General features: G+C 36.3%; 1 protein-coding gene across 4 annotated transcripts in view; it reads right to left on the reverse strand.

Moving 5' to 3' along the window:
- PRPSAP1 (phosphoribosyl pyrophosphate synthetase associated protein 1) overlaps positions 1 to 24,862 on the reverse strand; it is a 27,250-nt gene continuing 2,388 nt past the window's right edge. For all 4 annotated transcript variants that reach the window (XM_025166065.2, XM_025166064.2, XM_007427228.4 and 1 more), the window contains 9 exons: positions 21,428 to 21,480; positions 18,871 to 18,937; positions 16,869 to 17,041; positions 14,519 to 14,634; positions 12,724 to 12,779; positions 11,693 to 11,838; positions 7,992 to 8,062; positions 6,841 to 6,987; positions 1 to 5,118 (listed from right to left, as the gene is read on the reverse strand). In XM_025166065.2, coding sequence (XP_025021833.1) covers positions 4,960 to 5,118; positions 6,841 to 6,987; positions 7,992 to 8,062; positions 11,693 to 11,838; positions 12,724 to 12,779; positions 14,519 to 14,634; positions 16,869 to 17,041; positions 18,871 to 18,937; positions 21,428 to 21,480 — 988 coding nt within the window. In that variant the 3' untranslated portion in view covers positions 1 to 4,959. The remainder of the gene's footprint in view (positions 5,119 to 6,840; positions 6,988 to 7,991; positions 8,063 to 11,692; positions 11,839 to 12,723; positions 12,780 to 14,518; positions 14,635 to 16,868; positions 17,042 to 18,870; positions 18,938 to 21,427; positions 21,481 to 24,862) is intronic.

Here is a 24,862-nt window from a genome sequence, read left to right on the forward strand (position 1 = left end):
AAATGGGATGGGGTTTGCTCTCTATTTATGTGCTGTGGCCTGCCTTGCCAGTGCTGGTAAGGGTGGGGGTTTTGTTTTGCTCCTCTGCTGGTTCTTTGATTAACATGTTTGCTGCTTGATTGTGTGCTTGGTGTTTGCTTATCTGGGTGATGATTGCTGGTGATTGATTGCTGGTGAGATCTTCTGGTCTTTTGTCTATTTTGAATAGTATGTAGATGCTGTTTATCTCTATGTGTCTGTTAATTGCTGCCTTGTCTGAATACCAGGCTTCCAAGAATTCTCTTGCATATCTGGATTTGGCTTGGTCTAAAATGCTGAGAGTTTCCCAGTTAAAACTATGGTTGAGTCTGTCCATCTGCTGTGAGATTAAGGAATTTTCATCATGTCTTCTGACTGCTAGTTGGTGCTCGTGGATACACTCTGATAGTCTTCTGCCTGTCTGTCCTACATATTGTTTGTTACAGTCCTTACACTGTATGTTGTAGATGACGCCTGCTTTTTCTTCTTGGGCTACTGGGTCTTTTGGTTTACTTAGGGTATTTTGGAGTGATTTTGTTGGTTTGTGTGCTACAGAGATGCCATATGGTTGTAAGTCTGTTGGTGGTTTCTGAGACGTTTCTGATGTACGGCAGTGTGATCCTTTTCATAGCTTGTGTAGGTTGTGTTCTAGTAGGTTAAGTGGTCAGGCACTTTTTGATAAAATTGCGTGGATATCCATTTTGTTGGAAGATGTTGTATAGGTGGTCTTTTTCCTTTTTCTGCTGTTCTGGGTTGCTGCAATGCGTTTGTGCTCGCTTGAATAATGTTCTTACACAGCTCCTCTTGTGGGAGGTTGGGTTGTTACTTTGGTAATGGAGTACTTGATTGGTGTGGGTTGTCTTCTGATGAACTTGGGTTTCTAATTTCCTGTTCTTTCCTCTGCTGATGAGGATATCCAGGAAGGGTAGCATGTTGTTGTTTTCTTCCTCTCTGGTGAATTTTATTCCTTTGAAGATGCTGTTAATGGTCAGAGGAGGAAAACAAAAACAAACCCCCCACCCCCACCAGCACTGGCAAGGCAGGCCACAGCACATAGAGAGCAAACCCCATCCCATTGTAGCACTGAAGATGTTACCTAACCGGGTAATGAAACATTTGCAAGAAAAGAACCAAGCTCAGAGAACCCCAAGGACTCCACAATAAAATTTTAGGAAGGAGATATCAGGAAAGACAAAATCATAAACAGAAGATGTGGTTGCTGTAAGAGTTTGAGGTCTCCAATATTACGGGAGAATTATGACATCTAAAAGCAAGCTCCTTAAAAAGCCATGAACTAACAAAAGAGTTGGTTCAAAAGATAACTTAATAAGAGACAGAATCTTCCCATAAATTCAGGGTGATGTAACAGGAGAGGCATTCCTTATTTATCTTTATTTAAGACCAAGATAAAAATAAGTCCCGCCAGTTTAAAAGCAAATAGATTTCTGTGCTTAATGAGGACATATTTATACTATCACACAAAAGATAAATGCCATGCCTGACTTGTTTACGTTACTTTAATCCTAATCAGTCATCACTCTTCCCCTGGATCCTGTGACCTGGACTTCATGGCCCTGCCAATTTGCTTAAAGCAGATCAAAATCCCAAATATTGTTTTAATGCTGCAGTATAACATTGCATAGATCTTTATTTTTACTCCTCAAGAATATATATGGATGGCTTTGATTGTTGTAAAACTGGTAATTCACATGCAGCATAAATCTCCACTTGCTTGAGTTTAGAAGAGAAATCACACTGTGGACTTCACCTACAGTTCAGCCAAATCTATTTACCCTTAAAAAGTACAGTTAATATAAATGTTTTGAACTTTGAACCCAAGCACCACCCATGAAAATCACAGTAATGGGTTAAACATGGCTTTTCTCAAACACTCAGCATTTATGATTTATGAGACTATCTCAAAATATTGCTTTTTATCTCAGAAGGCTCTTATTTGTTAACCAGACTCAAACAACAAGATGTCCCCATGTCCAGACTTACATATATCTCTGCAGTCAGTATGAGACCAAAAGGTAGCTAAGTTGCATGCTGGCACATATAAACAAAGGGACTTGGCTTGCTGAACAGCCAAGACCTTTCTTGGACTTAAAGCCTTCTTTGTCTCTAATATGGATTGAAAGATATTTAAATATGCTTTGATGTGTGGAGAAAATGTAAGGGAAATTAAGAAGAGTTCCTTTTTCCTAACAATAAATGAAGAAAGGATGCTACATCAACTTATCTATATTATCTATATTTTTGATAACTCATGCAGTGAGACAATCTGAGAGACTCAACATGAGTTGTTCTTGGTTAATCTATCTGGAAGATCATGCCTGATCTGTTCTGGCAATCACTGATGTGAATTAGAATAACCATTCCACAGTTAAGGCACTTAAACTCCATTAGTTGTGCCAGCATATATTGCTTGTGAACCTGGGGTAACAGTTCTTTCTGTACTTTCAGCATTCTGTTATTCACTGTTGACCACTGCTACAGCTGTGCTTTTGGTATAGATTAGTTAATTAAATGCTCTTTAGCCTCATATTTACTTGTATGTTTTGGGACTAGGTTGCCTGTGACAAAGAATATTTTTCTTCCTGTTCCTTTAAAGCAGGAATATGAGAGTAAGATACATGATCTATAATTGTAAAGAACTGAACAATATTTCCATGGTCATGAAGATTCAGGCAGAAATATATAAGATGCTATAATATCATTAAGTGATTAACAGTGTTAATGAAATAGTAATAACAATAATAATGGGATAATTAATAATAGTATTAATGAAATAATAAGCAATTCATTTATACCCTGCCTGGCATTAAATACTCAGAGCAATACTTGTAAAATTCTGTCAAAACAGAATAGAATATTCAGTATTCGGCTTCAATACGGTCAATATGACTGAGAAATGTTTTATCTAAGGGGCTGAGATATAAAGAGCTGTATGAGCAAATGAGCCATCTGGGCTATGACAAAAAATGAGGGTTGCATCTGCACTTCTTAGATTTTTGATGTAATAACATTATTAATAAGAAAAGATGCAAAAATACATCAAGAATTTCTAGAAGACAAGTCTTCCCGCTATTTTAATCATTACATGCTGGACCAGGTACCTTATTTTAGGCATTTCTTGTAGTGATCAAATCTGCCAAAGAACACAAGTAAAAAGGGAAATTTGCTAAAGAGAAAAAACAGATAATAGCAAATAGGAAAAAAAAAACTGAACAAGTTGAAGAAGCCAAAATGAATATGGAGGGACTGCTCTGACTGGCTAGAAGAGCAGCAAGACAAGAAATACTAGGAAATTGAAGAACTGTGGCAAGGTCTCAGCATGTGTTTTTTTCCTCCAATGCATGTCAAAATAGTGACTGGGAGAAAAACAGTCCCAATACAATATCTCCAATTAAAGCGTCAAAAGGTACAGGATATTGGAGCAGATATAAGAACCCATGAACCCCAAAAGAAGCAAAACAAAGCCAATAAAAAAAACTATAGATTAAAGGAGCTGAATAAAATTTGGCCTAGCTTAGGCTCCATCTGCAGATAGCATCAGGCTAGGCTATCTTTTTCCTCAATCTCACTTCTTACCTTCCTATTACCTGCACCCAATCTATTGCAACAGCAGGTTTGGGTTGTTGGTCTATGCAGGTAAGTATGGCTTAGACTTTTTTCAAATAAAACAGAAGTTGAAATAAAATAGCTTTAATGATGGGTGGCTTCGTGAACTTTTCTGAAGAAAGTAATGCCCTTGTATTTTAGAAAATTCAAGATCTATTCAATGGAATGCGGAAAACATGCTGCTCTTTTGCTACCATATGTGCAATTCAGTCTTAATTAAAAAAAACTTGGAATAGATCTGACATTAAAATCTAGTTTTCTGTATTGAAACTCTGAAGATATGCAGGGATTAAACAAGCAAATTCCAAGCACAAAGAGACCTCTGTGAGAGAGTTGCAGAAATTCTAGGGATGAAACTTTGGCATCCTAGGAACACGTGCCAGGGGAGAAAAGGAAACTGTATGGAAGTAGGTAGTTTCACTTCCAAGCCAGAAGCTAACATCTAATAAAATGCTCAAGAATCACTGCACTGCAAAATAGGCTCAGTCATCCCAGCAAAGGCCTTAATGGTAAAATACTGCAGTGAGTGTAATTGCTAACTGAGTGCTTTAAAAATCAGAGTGCATTTTACTAGGTTAACCATTCTGTATCAGAGAGTAGAGTTATGTATGGTGTAAGATAGGACTGCATTGATTTCTCCATATTTTCTAACTAAAATATCCCATCTTGTGCCATGCACAAACACACCATACAAATCCCACTGAACTATAACGTTATATTTTAGCACAAACTATAGCAACCGTTATATGTAGAATTGCTATACTTCTCTTTCAAGCAGCTAGGCAGGCATAGTTTTCTGTAAAAAAAAAGAGGTAGCACATTCTACTTTTTACCACAACTTTGGAACCAGATAGCATCATACTATGCTAGTGTTGATGAAAATGAATGAATTAGCAATCATTTCACAAAAGGAAACATTGCTCCTACCATTGCATTAAAAATGGTTCCAAAGATGGCAAGAAGGCATTGCAGCAGTGCAAGAAAAATATGCTTTCTTTCATGCAACTTGAAGATATGCATGTAGAGTAAATCTCAGCCTTTAAGGTCATCCCCCAGTTGCCTCTCATGATACACAAGATGTAACAAGAGCAAAAAGCCACAGCTAGTATCATTCAAACAGTTTAACAACATATTCCAATGCCTCTCTGCATCCTGCTCCAGTCTCCACGCAGGATTAGTGAAACTCAGCTCAAAATACTCAGCCCCATTATAATATTAAAAAAAATACACTATCAACTTTATGGCACTCTTGTCTCATGCACATATTATTTTCCCTTCTCTTTGGGGAAACAAATGGCAGAATGACAAAAAATAAATTTAATCATCCATGGTAATATTACGGAAGAGGTAAGCCATAGACTCTCCATTATGGATTCGGCGGATAGCTTCAGAGAGGATCAAGCTGATGTCCACAGTCTTTATCTTGGGACACTGCAGTTTTTGTACTTCATGAGGAACTGTATTGGTGACCACAACCTATCAAAGTATAGGAAAAGAAAACAGCATCAGAAAACAGGGCTAAAATATCTATTTGGAATCAATCCATGAAGAATATTATCTAAGAAAAAATCAAGCTAGGAGCTGTTTGGGATTATCAGTGGGAATTAAGTCTATTGGTGTATTTAAGATTTCATCATATAAGAAGGAACTATAGCCAGATTTTAGGTTCAAATATTTGTGATGTCCCTTGCATAGTATGAAATGCTGTTAATAGAATTACTGTAAGACACAGAAAATTAAAACTGAATTTGTTTTCGACATAACAACAGAAAGGAAATCTATCAGTTGGATCACCAATGGTATTGTCACTGCTGCAAACAGAAGTAAAGGGTAAAATACTCAGTTTACAAAACATGAATTTGATCTGACACCCTCCTCCATAGACATGATAGCCCTGATACAGACTGGGCCACCATGCACTTAAACAAGGGTAAAATAAATCTGGAAAGGTTTAGTGCATTTTATATATGTTGTAGTTTGTGAAATGACAATTAAAAAAAAAAAAACCTCTTCAGTATGTATTTCCTTGAAAAAGGAACAATTTATCCTGACCAAAGAGTGGTAATTATAGTCTCTACTGCTCAACTGCTGGCACCTTAGTATAGCAGCGTGGCACTCTTTACTTTCATAGGGCTAATGTTCTCTCTCAACTCTATAATTTTCTACAACATCTGACATATAGCTTTATATGTAGATAACTTTAAAGTTGGTAGACAAAATGTACCACTATACACCCTCTGTCCTGCTCTGTTGTATTTCCTACTTGAAGAAATGCATCTGACTGCTGCCACTGGCAACCACATCTTCCTCCTCCCCCCCCCGCCATTAACTCAGAGAGAAAGACAACTGGGAGGAACAACATTTCTTTTGGTGAGGAAAATTAAATGAAGGTCAGAAAGGACAGATTATTTGGACAGGAAGGTACCAAAGGAGAGCATTGTATTTCCATAGTCTGGAAACATTCAGCACTGAATTATGGCTACATGGAGAACAAACTGTATTGAAAAGGAGAAAAGCAGGGACCTTAGAGCACAATAGGAAGATACACATTTTTAAATAGGAGATTTCCTGTCTGAACCTTTTGTTTCCAACCATTACTTTTTCTGAAAGGACAGACTAATGACATTTAGTCTCCACTTTCAACTTATCCCTTTAACCCAAGAAAACCTTCTCTCTGCCACAGATTATTTGCTATAGAAAGGGCAGAACGAGGTGGATACAAGTAGAAACTAAACTGTTAGAATTTCTCTATGGGTTTTGAATACATGCAGTAGCTGTGTACTCTACACATTGAAATCTGCCAATTTGCTCATAATTACTGGATATTTCAAAACCAGGACTCTTTAGGCAAGAGGCTCAAAACACAGCTGCAGACAACACTTTTACCAGAACTGCCAGTGAAGCAAAGTGGCTAGGCGTACACACCTATAGGCAGAGACAACTGGGAACAGTTGAACTGAATTGAATTGAAACAGTTGCATGAGCCTTGAAAAGGCTTCATCTCTTTCAAGTGCTTTGCATGGACTTACTGTGTATTACATATACATACACACATGCACACACTCAATTAGATTTCCCCCCCAAAATATGTTCTTTGATTTTAGGGAGCTTTTTGGTTCTAGTTTTGTTTTTTGTTCTTTCTTTTGGGGGGAAAAAAAAAGAAATTGAAGAATTAATCCATTGCCTACAGAAACTTGCCTCATCAATTGAGGACTCTTCAATTAAACGTGGGGCATCAGCAGACAAGAGACCATGAGTAGCCATGATAAAGATCTTGTAAGCACCACGCTCTTTCAGGATTTCTGCAGCTGCCACAAAACTTTCAACATCATCAATTATGTCATCCTGAGAAGGAAAGCATATCCCAATTAAACTGTGGAAGTTACTGATAAAAAGGAACTATACTCCTACCTCAAATGCTTTAGCACTAATGTAAATTCAGAAAGATCTGAAGAAATGAAAGTATGTAAGCATATTCATTTTTTTTCATCTATAGGTATTTTAACAAGCATTTTATATCAGCACAATATAAGACTGCCTCTTAAGATAGCACTTTAGTAACTACAATGATATCTAAGGTATTTTTTTCCATCAAAGATACCTGAAAGTCTGTTTGGAAAAATCATTCCGATAATCTTCAAAGAACCAAAATTAACTTTGACTGCATTGTTAGTTTGGTTATCTCTCTCCCAAGGTTAGGTTTAGAAAATAGCTGCCCAGGCTTACAGATATAATATGTTGTAGACCACCTGGAATCTCTGTAATATCTTCTGAAAAGGTCACCAAATTTTCATATGGTGCCTTCATACTATGGGAAACTTTTATACAAGGTTCTGTCACCTGACATACATACTGTCAGGAAACCAGACTTAGCTATAGTACCACTGAATTTACTAAAATAATGAAACAACATACCAAATTCCTGTTATAATTAAAGAAGAGATTAAAATCTATCCTGCTGAAACTTGCTACTGTAATATAGAGTATTATGTAAACTTAGTAAGACTTAAAGTCAAATCCATCACTTAGTCATTCCTTCAGAATAGGAAGACTCTATACTGATAACCCTTTAGAGTTGGGTTTTCTTTGCACATTTATTAAAATATATAGATATCAGAAACCATTAATAGAAGGTCCTATAACAAATAGGATGGTGTAGATGATGTAGAACATCTATATTTAAGCACAGAAAAAGTGGAAGAAGTGGATATTGCATCACTACTTGTCAGCATAATCAACACTGGCTTTGAGCCCAGAACTAAAATCCCAGCTATATTTAAGCATAAATGATTAAGCTGAGTTAAAACTGAAGAAATTCCCATTCAGTCTCTGGTCTTTTGATTCCTTACCACAATTATGGCAATTCTACCTCCAACATCTCCAACTACTGTTATGGGTGGTTTCTCTTTGGCCATCATCACTATAGTAGGAAAAAAATCAGAACGATATATTTATTGTACAGTATATATACATGTTCTTGCTTGCTTTGTAAATTAATGCTTAGCATAAACCTCACGTATGACAGGCTAGTGTTCATTCTGCATCACCTAGACAGATAGCTTAAATTACTTCCTTATTGGTTACAATCCTTTGCCAAATAGAACCAATTTTATCTGAATTAATGCAACTGCACACATACTTAGATAATATATTACAAGTTCTCTACATGAGATAAGTACTTTTCTATTTAAAACCCCAAATACCCTGAACATTAGTTGGTCTGCCTAACATTTTAAAACATTGCAACCAAAGGTTGAAATGAAACAGTTGGAATCAAATACACAGACTTGTGGTCACTGCTAAATGTTAAGAAATCAGACAAAATAATCCAGGTACGTAGTAAAGTAGCCAATATTGTACCATCCCAAATGTGATTTCATTCAACATGATTATTACTGTAGTCAGCACTTATGCAGGCAGATTAATTCTGCTTCAGTGGATACTTGGAAGTGAGTTCACCATGTCCATTTTGGGTTGTAACCTTAAGTAAATATTTTTATTGCAAACAAACCCAAATGCAAACTAGCTTCCACAAATTTAGCATTTCTGTTTACAATAAATGGATGACTACCTACCACTTAAAAAGACAATGAGTTGCCAAACAGAAATTTACTAATATTTTACTGGTAAATGCTACTTCATTCATAATCTTCCAACCCCAAGAATAGAAGCAAATTATTTGCTATTAAATTTCAGCTGATTATATTGCAATGGAAATCAAAATGGTAACAGTAGTAATTATACACATTTCTTGACTTATTACAATATGTACTTAAAAACATGGAACAATACTCAAGGGATGCGCATCTACCCAGTTTTTAGAAATATTATCTTTTACTTGAGAAATTATATCTGAAGAAAAAAGAAACATACCTTTGTTCACCTAATATTTGGGGGGGGGGTGAATTATATGTGTTCTGAAAAAAAATGCTAAAAAGAAATCAGTGGGGCTAATTTATTTCTCCTTTACTCATTTCAATACAATACAAGTAAGAAAAGATTTTTCTTCAGTGTAGAAACCTATTAATGTTAGGAAGAAAGCCCAGGAATGTAAGCTTTTTCTGAACAAAGTGAATTCAGTAACACTGCAGTTTCACTAGTGAAACATATCGAGTGCTTGGATAAGACTGTAATCCCTATTCTAAAGAAAGCTCTTGGAACATTTCTCAAGGTTGCCATTATAAATGCAAGTAGTGTGTCAGCATTAATAATTGGTCATTCAAGTACATCATGTGATAACCCAACTAACCAGTTACATTTTGCCTGTTTCCAGGGCATTATAGTTTAGCTCAGGCAGCAATGTGCCAGAATGTTAGATAAAAGATAAGGCCTGCCTTAATGAAACCTGAGAGATCATAGAAGGCATTTTTGTCAAATGTAGATGAAATGGATTATGTCTGTTTGATCAGGAACACTGTATATAAGAGGTGCATGAAACAACTTCCTCCATGCAAACATCCAACAGGGAAGAACTATCTCCATATTTGATAGCCCTCTCACAACACTTGTTTTTGCTTTTAAAATGTAGCCATCCTGGATTCATATGAAAATAGAACTTCAATTTTCATAACCAATCATGAAAGGTGGCAGAAACAAAGCAAAGACAAAACAAAAACAAAAAAGTAAACCAAAAGGATCTCAATCACTTCAACTGCTTTTACCCAGCCAGATATCGGTATATTTGAAGGAAGAGCACATGTGTACATGTACATGTTGAAGCTTTCTAATGCCTTAGCTCTGTCTTAGTTGGGGATAGAAAATCACTTCATCTTGTTATATCTTAAAGAAGGAGAAGTAACCAATCACTTTTAATAACCTTCATGTCTACTTGTCTTCACTGAGACAAGAACAACTGTAACCTGCCATGGATAACTTTTAAATTTCCATGCTATTTTTATATCACTAGCAATACAGAATGTTATTTTTATATCACTCTTTTAACTAAACATGTATGTATGTGGAGACAAATAAAAGGGTTATTTCCTTGCTACTATTGTTCTTTGACCTGATTCACATATTGTACTAAACCACAGACCCATACCTGTTGGATTCACATAACGTGCTAAGCCATAAATCATGGTATACAAACCACAGCATGTGGGTTATACAATACAGTAAGATAAAACCAAACTAGCCAAGCTATGGTTCAGTGTGGTGCTCTTTCAAGTTCACTTCCAGAACTTTTGCTGCAATTACACAACTGAGAAACACTCTGGAAAGGATGTATAGCACTGTGTGATGGGGCTTCAGAGACCATAAGCATCTATTAATGCTACCCCTCATCCTTTCAATTTGCCATTCATTTATTTGTTCATTTTTATAGCATTGATTATTTATATCCATATATAATTTATATCCGTATGTCCATATAGCATTGTTTATTTATATTACAGCCAGTTTGGTGTAGTGGTTAAGGCATCAGGCTAGAGAGTGGGAGACGGTGAGCTCTAGTCCCGCCTAGGCACAAAGCCAGATGAGTGACCTTGGGCCAGTCACTTTCTCTCAGCCCTTGGAAGGAGGCAATGGCAAAGCACTTCTGAAAAAACTTGCCAAGAAAACTGCAGGAACTTGTCCAGGCAGTCTCAGAATTGGACACGGTTGAACAGATTTTTTTTTAAATCTGTTATATCCTCATCTCACACAGAAAACTATTCATTAATAATTAATTGCTGCTACTTCAATGTTAGTTCAACAGATCGAAGCAGCTTACCAGTCCCAAAAGAGTAAAACTACTGCATTAATAACAAAACCCAATAAAATTATAAATTGAGGTATGAAAATATACAATAAATACAATAAGTCCTCATACCCCAGCAAATATCACTCATCTCAGTACTATTAGTTCTCCTCCTTCCTTAGTACCAAAAGCTTGATGGAACAGGCCATTATTTACTAGTTGCTAAAATAATAGAAGGGAGGGATTGAGCAAACGAGCTGCTCTCATTTCGGGGGCCAAGTTATTCCACATGAAGGGAATCCCAATAAAGATGTAATGAAATATTTTTCCATACCATTAAATACAGCAAAAGATATGAATGATGACCCCAGATTCAGAAGGGTCCACAGATTAGAAAATTCTGTGTTTCAGAACTGTATGCAGTTTTAAATTTGAATCCTACCCTCTTTGGCCCACTCTTTTCTGAGGCAGAAAATATTTTTGGGGACTGTATTAGAGTGGAATCAATACTCACTGATTTTATAAAGGATTCCACTGTAGAGGTTTTTCTATGCACAGAGAAAACCAAAAAGAAATGATAAATATTATTTGAATCCTATTCCTCAGTATGCTATTTCTATATATGTAGAATGTGATGGTTTTACACTGAGAAACATCTCATTATATAAATCCCCACTTTCAGCATGAAGTAGTGCAATGTAAATACAGATAAACTCTATGCCTGACAACTTGACTGTTTAGCCAAATATAGCAGATTTCAGATTATCCCTTGATGCATTACACAATCTTCTGAAGACATGCTCATTCAATTGCTACTATGCATTTTGACAAGCTATTGTGTACAAGCAAATATAGAAAAATATAACAACATACAGGGCAGCTCCAGTCCAGTGCACACTGTAGTATTTTTTACTGTCGGAGGAGAGTGCCGTCCATCATCCATGTCTTGCTCTGTGCACTGAGCCTCTCCGTGGATAACTGCCAGGCCTAGCCGCAATCGCTCAGCATAAGACTGGGCCCTATGTAAGCATGAACCAAATATTACTGCAACGCAAGACTTTCTGAGAAGCCCTAAACATAAATTCATTTGTTCATTCTTCAAGATCAAGCCTTGGAAAAATGTCTGTGTATGCTTTTTCATCAATTATTGATGAAAAGCAAAATTATACTTCCTTTTACTACTGATGCTTATCAGCCCTTGGATTTTTTTTCCATTAAGCATATTTTTTCTATTAAGTATATATTAATTGAAAAATACTTCAGAGCACAATGCCTTCCAATCCACAACCACCCACTGAAGTTCCTTCAAGCATTCATGAATGCATGTGTTTTCATTTGTGAAGAATGTCTTATTTGGCTTCCAGGGAGCTTTTGTTAGCTATTAATTTACCTACTATCCTATGCATAAAAGATAATCTAAGCTTTTAACTTGGTGATCTTAATCAAAAATCTCTATCCTATAAGGGGTTCAATACATATTCATTTAATTTCACTTAGCAGGGATCCATTTTGGGGGGCATTAGCTGGAGAAGTAAAAGTTGGAAGTCCCAAACAGTTATTTGCACACAGACCCATCTTCTAGAGTTGTGCATACATTCAAATCTGAAGAGAAAAATATAATTTGAAAATGTGAGTAGATGAGTACATAATGATTCTCAGGAATACTCATATCTTTTTCAGAGATAGTACAAGCAGAAGCCTTTCAATCCCAGGAAAATAGCTGCTTTAATATATTCCTAACAGTTGCAACAACAATGTCTATATGTGTTCTCAATTACATTTTGCTCTTCGAATTTTGATCTCTGTACAGCCCTACTAGGCTGAATTTTGCAGTTAGGAATTTTTGTAATATTCATATCTAATATTTTGTAATATGCATATCATATCTAAATAAGTGTAGTTACCTCTTAGCAGCATCAGGACTCTTGGCTACAATAACTGCATTCCTATAATCAGGAATCTGAAAAAAAGAGAGCAGGTCTTCGATTTTAAAGCAGTTTGGCTCTGAAATCAATTGTTTTACAAATAATTATTTATTATTATGTGACTGGGAAAAATTTGTTTATAGACTACCATACTCCCATATGTAGTCCCTATTTAATCTTTAAATAGATGCTGAATGCACTACTACAAAATAGGTGCTGGATGCACTACTACAAAATAATTACATTTCCTTTTTATTTAACTGTTCTTGATTTAGGGCCAAGCGCACACACACACAATCAATGAAATATGGGGAAGAAGGGAAGGTTAAGCTTAGCATTACTCCCAACTCTGCAGTTGCTAACTGTGAATCCTTGTCTCATATCTGTTCTGGCTTTGCTCTCAAACTCTATGAACTGCACAGCATCTTTGCACAAATACTGTGCTGCACAGCATCTGGGCTCAGTTACATTCTACAAAGGGCAATTGTTTTTGGAAAGGAAGTGTTAGAGATGGTGGAGAGATTCAGGTTTTTATATTACACTGAAGTGGCCAAATCTCCCTCAACTTTACTAAACATCTTATATTATTAATATAGGGGGTTCCTGAAATAAAATAAAAACAGGCATCATGAGTCAGAGAATAGATTCAAACTGATTTACGATTAAGTGCAAACAAGGACAACACAGCTTATTCAGAAAATCATAGTTTAAAAAAAATCTGCCTTAACATTACGGCTGAACACAGCCAACATGTAGTATTTGTATTACACAATTTCCAATAACTACTGAGGAAGGCAACAAGAGCTTCTTCCTTCTTTTGCTAATCCATCTCATACCTAAAAATCCCCATTATTTTTCTTTGTTGCTTTTTTTTAACTACTATCTAAAGGATGCATCAAGAGGTACATTAAATGGAGGTGGGGGGATTCCCTATTACACTGTGAGAACATGAAACTGGGTTGTGTGAGAATGTGAGACTAGGCTGAAGATGACATAACCTAAAAACAGAGCAGCCATGTACACACGGAGGACAAGAGCCAGGAATCTTGTCAAAAAGATCCCTTCAGGAGGTAGGTAAGAAGGAACCAAACTGTTACGGATCAGAGGAGAAATGTTACCAGAAGACAGACAAGGGAGGCCAGGGGCTGAACACATGGACTCCCCCACCCCACTGACAGCTACCACTCTTGTGAATCAACAAAGCAAAAGCTTTGGGGGATTAAAGGGGCCCTGAAGCCCGCCCACTCTTTGAGTCGTCCTGGATCCAGACTTGGCAGCTATAGTCTGTTTAGCTAGTGCCTGGCAGCTTAATTGAGAAGGATGTGGGTAAGTGGGGATGAGTGTGTGTGAGAGAACAAATGTACATATATCCAGTAAAGTTTTGCTGCCATTTTGAATTCATTATGTCTCCATTTATTGCATCAGAACTTGACATGCCTCAGTGTTTGGTTGAAAATGATTTCCGTGTGTTCCTAGTTTATTTTTCGGTTGTTGACCAGAGCTGCGTGTCTCCTAAGTTCTAGACACACCTATCTGGAAAACCCAAGTAGAAAGCAAGGGAGGCTGCAAGATCTGCATGCCTTGACAGGCTGCATGTGTGTGAGTGAATGACCATAAAATAAACCTGGGAGCGTGTGTAACAATACCCAGCACTCAAAAAATTGTTTTTCATTATTTATACTGCCTCAGATAGATATGAGATAATATAGATATGAGAACACTATCTTCTAATAGGACAAATGTTATGACTATTGAGAGATCAAAATCACTTTACCTCTTCTTGTATATACTGAAGCAAGAAAGGCGATGCTCTCAAGTTATCAACGGGAAAGCTAAAAAAGCCCTGTATTTCTTTCTGATGAAGATCCATAGTGATTATGTGGCTTAAACCTAAAAACCAAACAAACATAAAACATCATTAAAGGGGTTAAATATGAAATGAGATTAGTCATATTATGCTTTTCACATATGCTTTTAGATTTAAATAATCTCACATAGTCAAGAAATTAAAATAATTCCAGATGGATATCTAATTATTCAAGTTGGAATAAACCAAGATGCTTGCTATCAGGATGGACTTGAATTACAAGGCAGGAAATCTCATTTTAATGTTTAAAATTACATTTAGTCATTTCATTATCATAATTTTTTACTAAAAATGCATTCCTAGTGTGATATAACCTGAATACACATTCTTCAGTGTTTCAAGAAGGAGGAAGATGCATACTATAAGAAACAAATAAAGCATATTTTAATCAAAACTTTTTCAAATTAATTTTAAAAAGAAAATGGAATAATGATCTTAGTTCCAAGCAAGCAGATCAATATTGATGAAGTCATTAAGAAATGAACTAGCTCCAGTTCAATTAACTGTGGATACTTGAAGGATATTTTTCTCATGATATACTAACAGAATAACCACTAGTAGCTTTTTGCATTACTGATAAAAAAGGAACAGCTGAACCGTTTGCATTTTGTGCATCTGCCTTTCTTAAACACAAGTATAGGAAATATCACAGCACGGCATAAACAAGGAAGGAAAAATTACAGAGGCTTTTGTAAAATATTTTTAATACAAAGATTAGGGTAAAGTACAGAATCTTGGAATCTATGACAGACACTTCTAATCCTCATTTACTAGTGAGTTCACTGGGGTGGAGTCTCTTTGAATGTTTTGAATCATTTCTTCCCAGGCTTTTTGCAATCAGGATTGAACAGCCATTTATGAAGTAAACTACAAATAAACTCTTCTCTTCTGATTGTCTACATCTAACATTTCTCCTGTTTGTTTCCTAGCCTCCATGCAGTCTGTCATGGGAACTTCGTTGAAGTGTTCTCAAATAGGATAACATAGCAAGTTATTAGATTAGATTTTAGCCAATAGAATGCAAGGAATTTAAAGACTGTGACTGTATGACTCAGATTCTAATTACTAGAGGAGCTTGCTCTGCTCACTTTTTTGTTTCACTTTCTATTTCTCTCCATTGTCCCTTGTATTTATATCCAGTCTCCCCTACTTGCCCAGATCAATTATATCACCATAATTTCTCTATTCGCTGACCTCTTCTGAACTTTAGAGAAAAGTCAAATACCAGCACTGTTATACTTTTAAACAAAACAATGCATGAGAAGTTATGGTAACTTTCCCCAATTAATTGATTAGTGTTTCCATATACACTGAATGGCAAATTTCACAGTTCTCAGCCAATATGGCCATGGGTCATGAGATAGTACATAGAATATGGGCTCTTATTAGACTTTGACTCTATCTAAAAGTCAAAAACATGTAACAAATACAAGGCAAACATACTGCTTGGAGCAGATGTTTTTATAGGTTATATAAAACACTTTTGTTAAGAAAACATATAGGACTAGCTGCAAGGTTCAGTATGCTAAGCAGCTTTGGTTATAAGGTGATTTAAAAATGTTAATATACCTAAATACATAAATAAGTCCAGAATAACTTTTCTCTCTCTGAACTCTGTGACCTTAGAGATCATGCTCAGGTGCTCCCGCCTCAACACACTCTGAAACACCTGGTTAATCTCTTCTTTATTCCTCCTTTCTTCTAAGGAATTGGGTGGAAAATAGGCAGAGGCATCCATAGGATCCAGCACTTTTGCCAAAATGATGAAATCAACATTGCACCATTGCAAAGTAAGCGTTAGCACTTTCATATCTACACGCAGCATCATGAAGTGTGTACAAAAGGGATGGAGCTTATGCATTCTGTTGGCACAATGCTGCTTTAGTTATTTGTTCCTCCTTGGATAACTCTTAATATAGGCTATTCATCTCCTATTTTTATCTTCCCATTACTTCCATGACGGTGCTAAAGTGATGGTTAGCATCTGGCAGAAGGCTCCAGTAATAGTTTGAGGGCAGATGTTGTGATCTGTTGAAGCTTGAATTAGAAATCAGTATGAATCCTACAGACTTCCCCTAAACATTTTTTTAAATAGTTGTTCTGGTAGCTTTTCTGCAGAAAGCAAGCTATTCTTACAGTAGAAGACAAAATTCAACAAAAACAGCTATTCTTGTCACCATGTTTGGGGACAGATCAAACATTGCTAAGGCAAATTGTGGGAAGTAAAATCAATGTTGCCTCTAACTAGCCCATTTACCTGCTTTAGCCAACATGGAAGCAAGGAGTTTACAGACTATTGAACCTCTCTTCCTCATTTTGCTTTGTTTGCTATACGGGAAGTAGGGAATTACACCAATGATGGTTTTGGCACAGGATGTCTTCAGTGCATAAGCCATAATCAACAATTCCATTACCGCAGTGTTCACATCTCTGAAAAGATTGAAAATATAAATCAATTATCAGTTATCCCTCTGCCCATAATCCTACAGTAGCCAAGACAAAATCAACTGTAGATTTACACATTATATTACACCATGGTTTGCTGAATAGTTCATACGTAAAGCTAAGCTTTAGATTACAAATCACAATAGCTGGGTTCACATATTGTGCTAATCTGAAATAAACAACACTTCTACATTATTATTCAATGTGGTACATTACTTCAGCTATTATCAATCGAAATACAATAGATTTTTAAAAATCATTTAATAACACCACAACAAAATAGTTGGCTATCTTATCTTAACTTGATATTTTCCCAACTATGTACACAAGAAACCTGTGGTTCTACAGAAACCTGTCAGAAGTTCCTGTGTACGAATATGAGTACAGGAGATAAGCAGTTTAGAAAAGTAGTTTGTAAATCATTAGCAAACTTTTGCAATGCATACCCAGGCAAGATCTGAGACCATAATCTATGACATAACATTTTTTATACAATTCAATTAATCTATACACTTAACTTGTACATTGTGCATTTGAACCAATAGGACACCCCAGGACAGAGATAGACTGTGTAGGCACCAATGTGCTCCTGGACGTGTCCTATCTGTTCCCTAACCCAACTGACTTTAATTTCTTTTAAAGTTTCTGTTATTTTAAGTGACATGGGAAACAACTGCAAAACAAAACAGCCACTGGCATAATTTTTATGTACAAAAATATGTGGGGGTCATTCCCCAAATCTTTTGAAGCATTCATAGATTCCAAAACAAATATATTCTATCTGTTTGGCAATTAGATAAGATTTCCTAAAGATCTGAAAACGACTTAACTTTGTGCTAAAAAAAAAAAAAAGATATCAATGCTGTCTTGATGATTAAAAATATTTACACTTCAGCTACTGCTTGGAGATATGTATTTGCTAATACTAAATCCTCTCCAGGGGGAAAAAAGAAAAGAAAAAGAAAAAAAATATATAACTCCCTCTGAGGCCACAGCTACCAAACTGTTCTGTATTCTGCCACACTTGAAGAACAAAACTTTCCTGATCATCAGATGTGGCACTCTTGGGAGTCTTCTGGTTCTCAAAAACATATCAGTGACTCAGCTTCCATTTTAGCCAATCACTTTTACTTTTTTTCAGTGTAAATGTCCCCTTGAAAATAAGCCTCCATTTGTCTGAACACATGTTATATTCTACCTCCATCATGCTCATCATGCTCTTTTATACACCTGAAAGCTTTGTTCGTAATCAAGGAAGCAGCCAAAAATTACCTAAAACCACTATTATCACCCCACTTAAAAGCTATGGAAAGGTGACTGTTACATATCATAACTGTGCATTTCACAGACAATATTTCATACATTTACAACTTCTGGTTTGCACTTTTAAATTACAATTCATAATTATCAAGTAGGAACCAATATTTTGGCAGCTTTTAGCTTTGATGGGACTTATAAAAGAGTAATCACTCTCCAACAAGGATCTTTAAAAGACCAGAGAGATAAGAACCTTTCTCTCGGTACACAGTCACAAACTAGGGAATTTCATCAGGTTTCACATATTAATACTTTCAGTGCCAAACTAAGTTGTCTTAGTCCACAATGATGAAGAAGTTAACTAGTACAATTATTAACATCACAGTAATTATTAGCAACAAGGATAAATTGTAATGGGGCTGGAAGAAGAGTATTTACATTTGTTAATCGTTAGAAGAAATCTCACACAGAACCAATAAACTCAACAGGACAGCTCACTTATCCAAGAATCTGCATTTTAGCCTTCACAGTTCAAGGACAATCTACAAAAGCCTTACCTGGGAATTGTCTGAATAATGAATACATCTTGTCCTCTGACTGACTCTTTTATTTCAACCCTTGTTTCTGTAGAGAAACACAAGAACACAGATATTATTTATTTATTTACACAATGTATTAGCCACCCATCTTGCTTTTTCAAGCAACTCTGGGCGGCATACAACAGGGTTAAAAAACAGTCAATAAATATATTAAAAAGTATAAAAAATATTAAAAAACAAACTAAAACAGAAAATAATAGGCAAAGGGATGTTAAAAATAATGGAGCCACCTCACTAGATTTCCCATCCCCTCAAAGCAAAACTGCACACATTATTTACTCTATATAAACCTCATTGCTCCAGGTGCAGCAATGACAGCTATTTCCATTATTTTTCAATTCCTATATTAATCTCTTCTCAATTTATCAACTTTTATAAGCAACAGTAACATCATAATATAGTTGTCTGCTTCTGCAGCTGGGCATAAGACCAGGAAAAGATGCAGCTGCTTTAAGTGTTCCCAACAGGTGCTACATGCACGTTCCAAATCACATTTTGCCCTTTGAATCTAGAGCTCTGCACAGCCCTAATGTTTTAAACCTTCAGTTTAAAAGTTCTGATACTGCTAGTTTGAATTTAAAATATTGGTAGCAGATACAGGAAGACCTTGTTTAACAACTGTCCTGTTTAGTGAACATTTGAAGTTACCATCATGCTGAAAAACTAACTTTACAACTGGTCCTCACATTTACAACCATTACAGTGTCCCTGTGGTCATATGATCGCCATTTGCACACTTCACAGCTAGCTTCCAACAAGCAGAATCAATGGAAAAGCTGGCAATAGAATTCCAAGTCGTAGTCATGTGATGTCTCACTTAAAACCACAAGTGATTCACTTAACAACCACAATGGAAGTGAGGTCGTAAGTCTGTCACAGTCCCATGATGTTTTGTTTAACAACCATGTCGCTCAGCAATGGAATTGCCAGTCCCAATTGTGGTTGTTAAGCAAAGACTACCTGTATAGCAACTCAGATATAGAAAAATTCATGTTCCAGCTCTTCTACTAGAGACTGTAGAGATTCCTATCTGCACTCAATTGTAAAATCCATTTTCTCTTAGGTTTACTTTATCTCACAAGGTTGTTGCATACATAAAAAGAGTAGGAAACACAACCTTGAATCCTTGGAAAAACAGGGGTTATACACATGATAAAAACGGCTGTGGGCGTTTGGGTCACCCAGATCTGGGGATATTCCATCTTTGATCTTGGATGGGGTAGCACTTCCCCCTATAAATATTATTTTTAGAAATACACTGTAAAGCCTATAATAGCAGATTTTATAAGAATAAAGATAGCACAAGAAGTTCACCATGCAGAAATGAATCTAGTTCAATAGTTACCCAGCCATAAATATAAAAAATATAGAAATATTGTTTTTGTTTCAAAATGTTGTGGAAGCAACAAGATAACCAAAAAAGGACTAATCTCACTGGCCGTCTTAAAATCAGAGAAGAATGAATAGATTCAAAAACAGAAACTATCTTTAGATTTCAAACATGTATGCTGTTTTTTGTATGATGTTTTGTTTATACCTACTGTGGCTGTGGGGGTTTCGGTCACCCAGATCTGGGGATATTCAATCTTTGATCTTGGATGGGGTAGCACTTCCCCCTTCAAGACTGGTATGCAATCTGGGGGCCTTCCTGGATTTGCAGCTCCTGCTTGAAGAGGTGTTAGCTGTGGCCAAGAATGCCTTTGCACAACTCCATCTGGTACACCAGTTGCGCCCTTTTCTAGATTGGAGGTCACAGTCACTCATGCCCTAGTCACCTCGTGACTTGACTACTCCAATGTGCTGAACACAGGGCTGCCCTTGAATTGCACCCAGAAACTTCAACTGGTCCAGAATGCAGTGGTGCGAGCAGTAATGGGCATGCCTTGGTATACCCATGTAACACTTCTGCTTCATGAGCTGCACTGATTGCCAGTTTGCTTCTGGGTGCAATTCAAGGTGCTGGTTGTTACCTATAAGGTCCTACATGGCATAGGGCCTGGTTACTTTAGGGACCGCCCATCTGCCATCCAATTCAATCCTGCAGGGTTGGCATGCTCCAGGTTCGTCCGATTAAACAATGTCAGGTGTGCCCAGAAGCACACCTTTTCTCAGGCAGTGCACGCCCTCCTGAACAAGGTTCCCCCCAAGATCTGGATGCCCCCACTCTGCTGTTATTTAGAAAAACCGTGAAGACCTGGCTCTTCACCCAGGCCTTTGGCAAGGGAGAGTGAGTTTTATCACGCTTGCCATCTTTAACTTTTATGTTTTATTGTTTTTATTATAATTTGATTGTTGTAAGCTGTCCAGAGTCGTTGAGAGTTGGGTGGCAAACAAATTTAATAAATTATTATTACTCATGTAGACTAGATTGGTCTGGTCAAGTAGTTGGTTTTTTTTTGTGTGAGTTTCTAAATGTAACAAAGCAGGATGAGCTTGCATATGCCATAGCATCTTAAAATGTTTATCTGACTGTATGTAGGCTTTTATCTCACATATTTTTATTCTGCTGACATACCTCCATTGGTTTCTTGATACACCACAGATTTTCCAAGTTCAGCATCAAGACGCCTAAAAAAAGAGGGATTTGCAAGATTCAGGTTCTGCACAATAGCTTAATAACATGAAACTGTTCTTTGTGCAAATTTTAGAACAGTAAAACTCATATGTGTACAAAAGTTAAACTTTAATAGTACTCTGTGAACATTAGAAGTGCAAAGCTGAATCAAATCAAAGCTTCTCTTTTCCAGCATCCTGCTCCAACAACAGCAACCAGATTCTTATTTGAGTCCACAAACACAACATTGTCCTACTTGTGTTTCCAGACAACTGGTATTTGGAGATGTATTGTATTTGATCCTTGAGATAACATATATCCATGATTATTCCTAGCCATTGATCTGATTTGCTAGGACTGCTGTATAAAGGAATCACATTCTTTTGCCACCTACCCCAGCACTAATTTATATTTACATCAAATTAAACTTATTTATTTAAAATATTTAAAACACAAATCATAATAAAGCTATACAAAGTAAAACATTAATATCCATTTCAGTTGCCATATTACAATCTTCCCTAACAGTCACTGAAACATGGGTTCTGGATGTTGTATGTACCCTGTACTGATGAACCAATCTATCACATACCTTTATAGTTTTCTAAGGAAAAAAAAGAAGAGCAACTATGTATGTCATTCTGAACTACGATGTAATGGAAGGCATGTGCAAGGAGGATACTGGAATGGAGGATCAAGGTTATCAGGAGCGAGGGGGAACATTCCTGAGCAAGTGCTTCCTCAGCCCTCAGCAGGACCATGAGAAGGTGAAGAAGCTGAGTATATATGAGTATATAGTGGGGTATAGCCACTAGCTGCTTTAGCATAGGTTTAGTCTGGCGAGATTCTGTCTATTAGGTACAAGCTAATAAAGGAACTATACTGGACTGGACTGTCTCATTGTTGTTCTTGGGCTGAGCCTGACATACCTGGAGGAACTCATTTTGTGCCAGAGGAGTCCTGTTTCTACACAATGTTCATTTCTAACTATATTAAATCTGCAAGTTAAAACCTCCAGAGTCCAATGCATATTACTTTGGAGGGAATTCAGAAAGATTTATTTATTTATTTATTTATTTGTTTGTTTGTTTGTTTATTTATGATGCTCTGCACTTGTAGATATGCTGCTCCTAAAAGTAACTCTGAACAAGCATTACTAGTTTTTAGTTCCTTGTTTATGCAAAACTTCAAAAGAGACCTCAGCCAGTGAAATGAATGTAGATCTAACAAATAATCATATATCTAAAATAAAGTCTAAAAATACTCACATATTATCTCTTTGATCAGGATTCATTGCTCTTCAAGATAAAACATTCCCTCTAATAATAATTTTGCACAAAAAATATGTATGGCACTTCTTGCTATGGTTCAACAAGCCCTTCTTTGCCATGGTCTCTACTGCCTTGTGCATATGGAAAGTTTTAATCCTTCAGTGATGGTCTCCTATCATGAAAGGTTTTGATTTATGGTAAAGATGTGTGTCAAGGATCTCAATAGATCACAGCAAGGGTATGCACAAAACCCCAACCCAGAATCTGATTGTTTATGAACAATTTAGCACTGGGTTATCATTATTGCTATCTCTTTCCTTACTCCTTGGTCCTGAACTGTAAATCAATAAAATAACTCTGTGGTCACCAAAAGCTTATCCTGAGGTACAGAAACCTTGTTATTCTCTATTTATCTTGGGTAAGAGGGGCCTGCTGCTGTTTGTGCACCGAAATCTTTCAGCTGAACAAAACACAATCTATACAAATTATTATCTCTCCGATGATTTCTTGTGTTTTCCTCTTCATGAAAATAAACATTTAAAAGCAGAGCAAGAGGGAATAAATCTGGGATAATTCTTTTCCTGCAAATATTTGCATAAAATAATTTTATTAGAGGAATTTATTACTCATGTTGAACAGCAGAATGCCATAAATATAGAAAAAAGTGGTATGTGATTGTTCTGTTCTAATTTTTAATTGCAACCTGATATAAATTTTAAGTCTGCTTTCATTTTACTTGCAAAACTTCATACAAGTAAGGAACTAGAAACTAGTAATCAACTCCAACTTCATTAATGTAGAAGGCATACAGTGTGGAGAACTGGCTTGCACCAGAAGTCCATTATACAATATATGTTCTACTGGATAGAATTTTGGTTTCCCTATTCTTTTTATTGGCTGGGGCTTTCCTTCTTATGATCAGTAACATTTTGGGATGGTTAATCATATGGCACAAGTTATAGCATTCGAGGCTAGAGTACTTAAATATGGAGAAGCCATTTTTAGTAAAAGGCAAAACACAGAGCTAGCAGCAGACAGACATGGCTTATAAATTATACTTTATAATTAGCTTTATTCTGATGTTGTTACATTGAGAATTTTTCAAGACTTAACAGTATTAAGTCAAGATGGACATATTTACAGTCTCCAGTTATAGATCTAAAGAGATTCTTGGATGAGGTAGGTCTGATATTTTTCATGGAAAGGAATCATCTTTCACATGCTAACACAGCTTTTGATGAACTTGCCCAATCAGCTTTTCAGGAAACTGACTGAAGATTAGCCAATGCTAGCAAGTTTCCACGCTAGTTGATGGCAGCAACATTGCTTCCTCTGAGAATCATATTGATCTAGCTTTGGCTGCCAATTTATGCAGTTATCCAACTCAAACCCACTCAATGTGGTAGGACTTATTTTTGTATAAACATACAAAGGACAGCATTGTGTCCCTTAAAATATTAAAAGGGCTAGTGTTATACAGTTCACATCATCTCAAATGAGATAAAAAAGAGTTATCAAAACAAATGAGGTGGTACAAGAAGAACTGATAGATTAAATACCTCTCTACAAGGAAGAAATTAAAGAAGTAAGCCCACTGAATGAGACTGACAATCATGTCATAAAAGACAGCTATATGAGATAGTCCAGAACTGTAGATATAAGATCAGAAAAACTAAAGTTCAGAATGAGTTAAGGTTGATAAGGCATTAAATATGAAGAAAAGGGTTTTCCAGCATTATTACCTATTAGATATCTACTCTATGCTGTTTTAAAAAATTGCGGTATAGAATGTATGATGAATGGGAAAAAGGGCTGACACAATATATGAAATCAATCCCTGTATCTGCTTACTTCCAGTCTCAAAAAAGTAATACACATATGTTTTAAACTCACACATAATAATGCTCCAAATAAATGGCACAACTATGAAAATAGTATGTAAATGTGAAGATTAAGAAAACAATAAAAATGGTGTATATCACAGGTTTTTCTAATGCAACTTTATGTACCTAAGTTGTGCCAAAAAGTATGCTCTCATCAGAAGGCAATCCAAGTAGGCTGAAACTGACAGTACCAACCCCCCCCCCCCACATTCTCATCTATGAGATGTCAATGAAAAGTCAGC

This window comes from Python bivittatus, unplaced genomic scaffold, assembly GCF_059951505.1.
Source record: "Python bivittatus isolate LINGU-HERP-01145 unplaced genomic scaffold, Pbiv_v1 ctg000080_np1212, whole genome shotgun sequence".
Lineage (NCBI taxonomy): Eukaryota > Metazoa > Chordata > Lepidosauria > Squamata > Pythonidae > Python > Python bivittatus.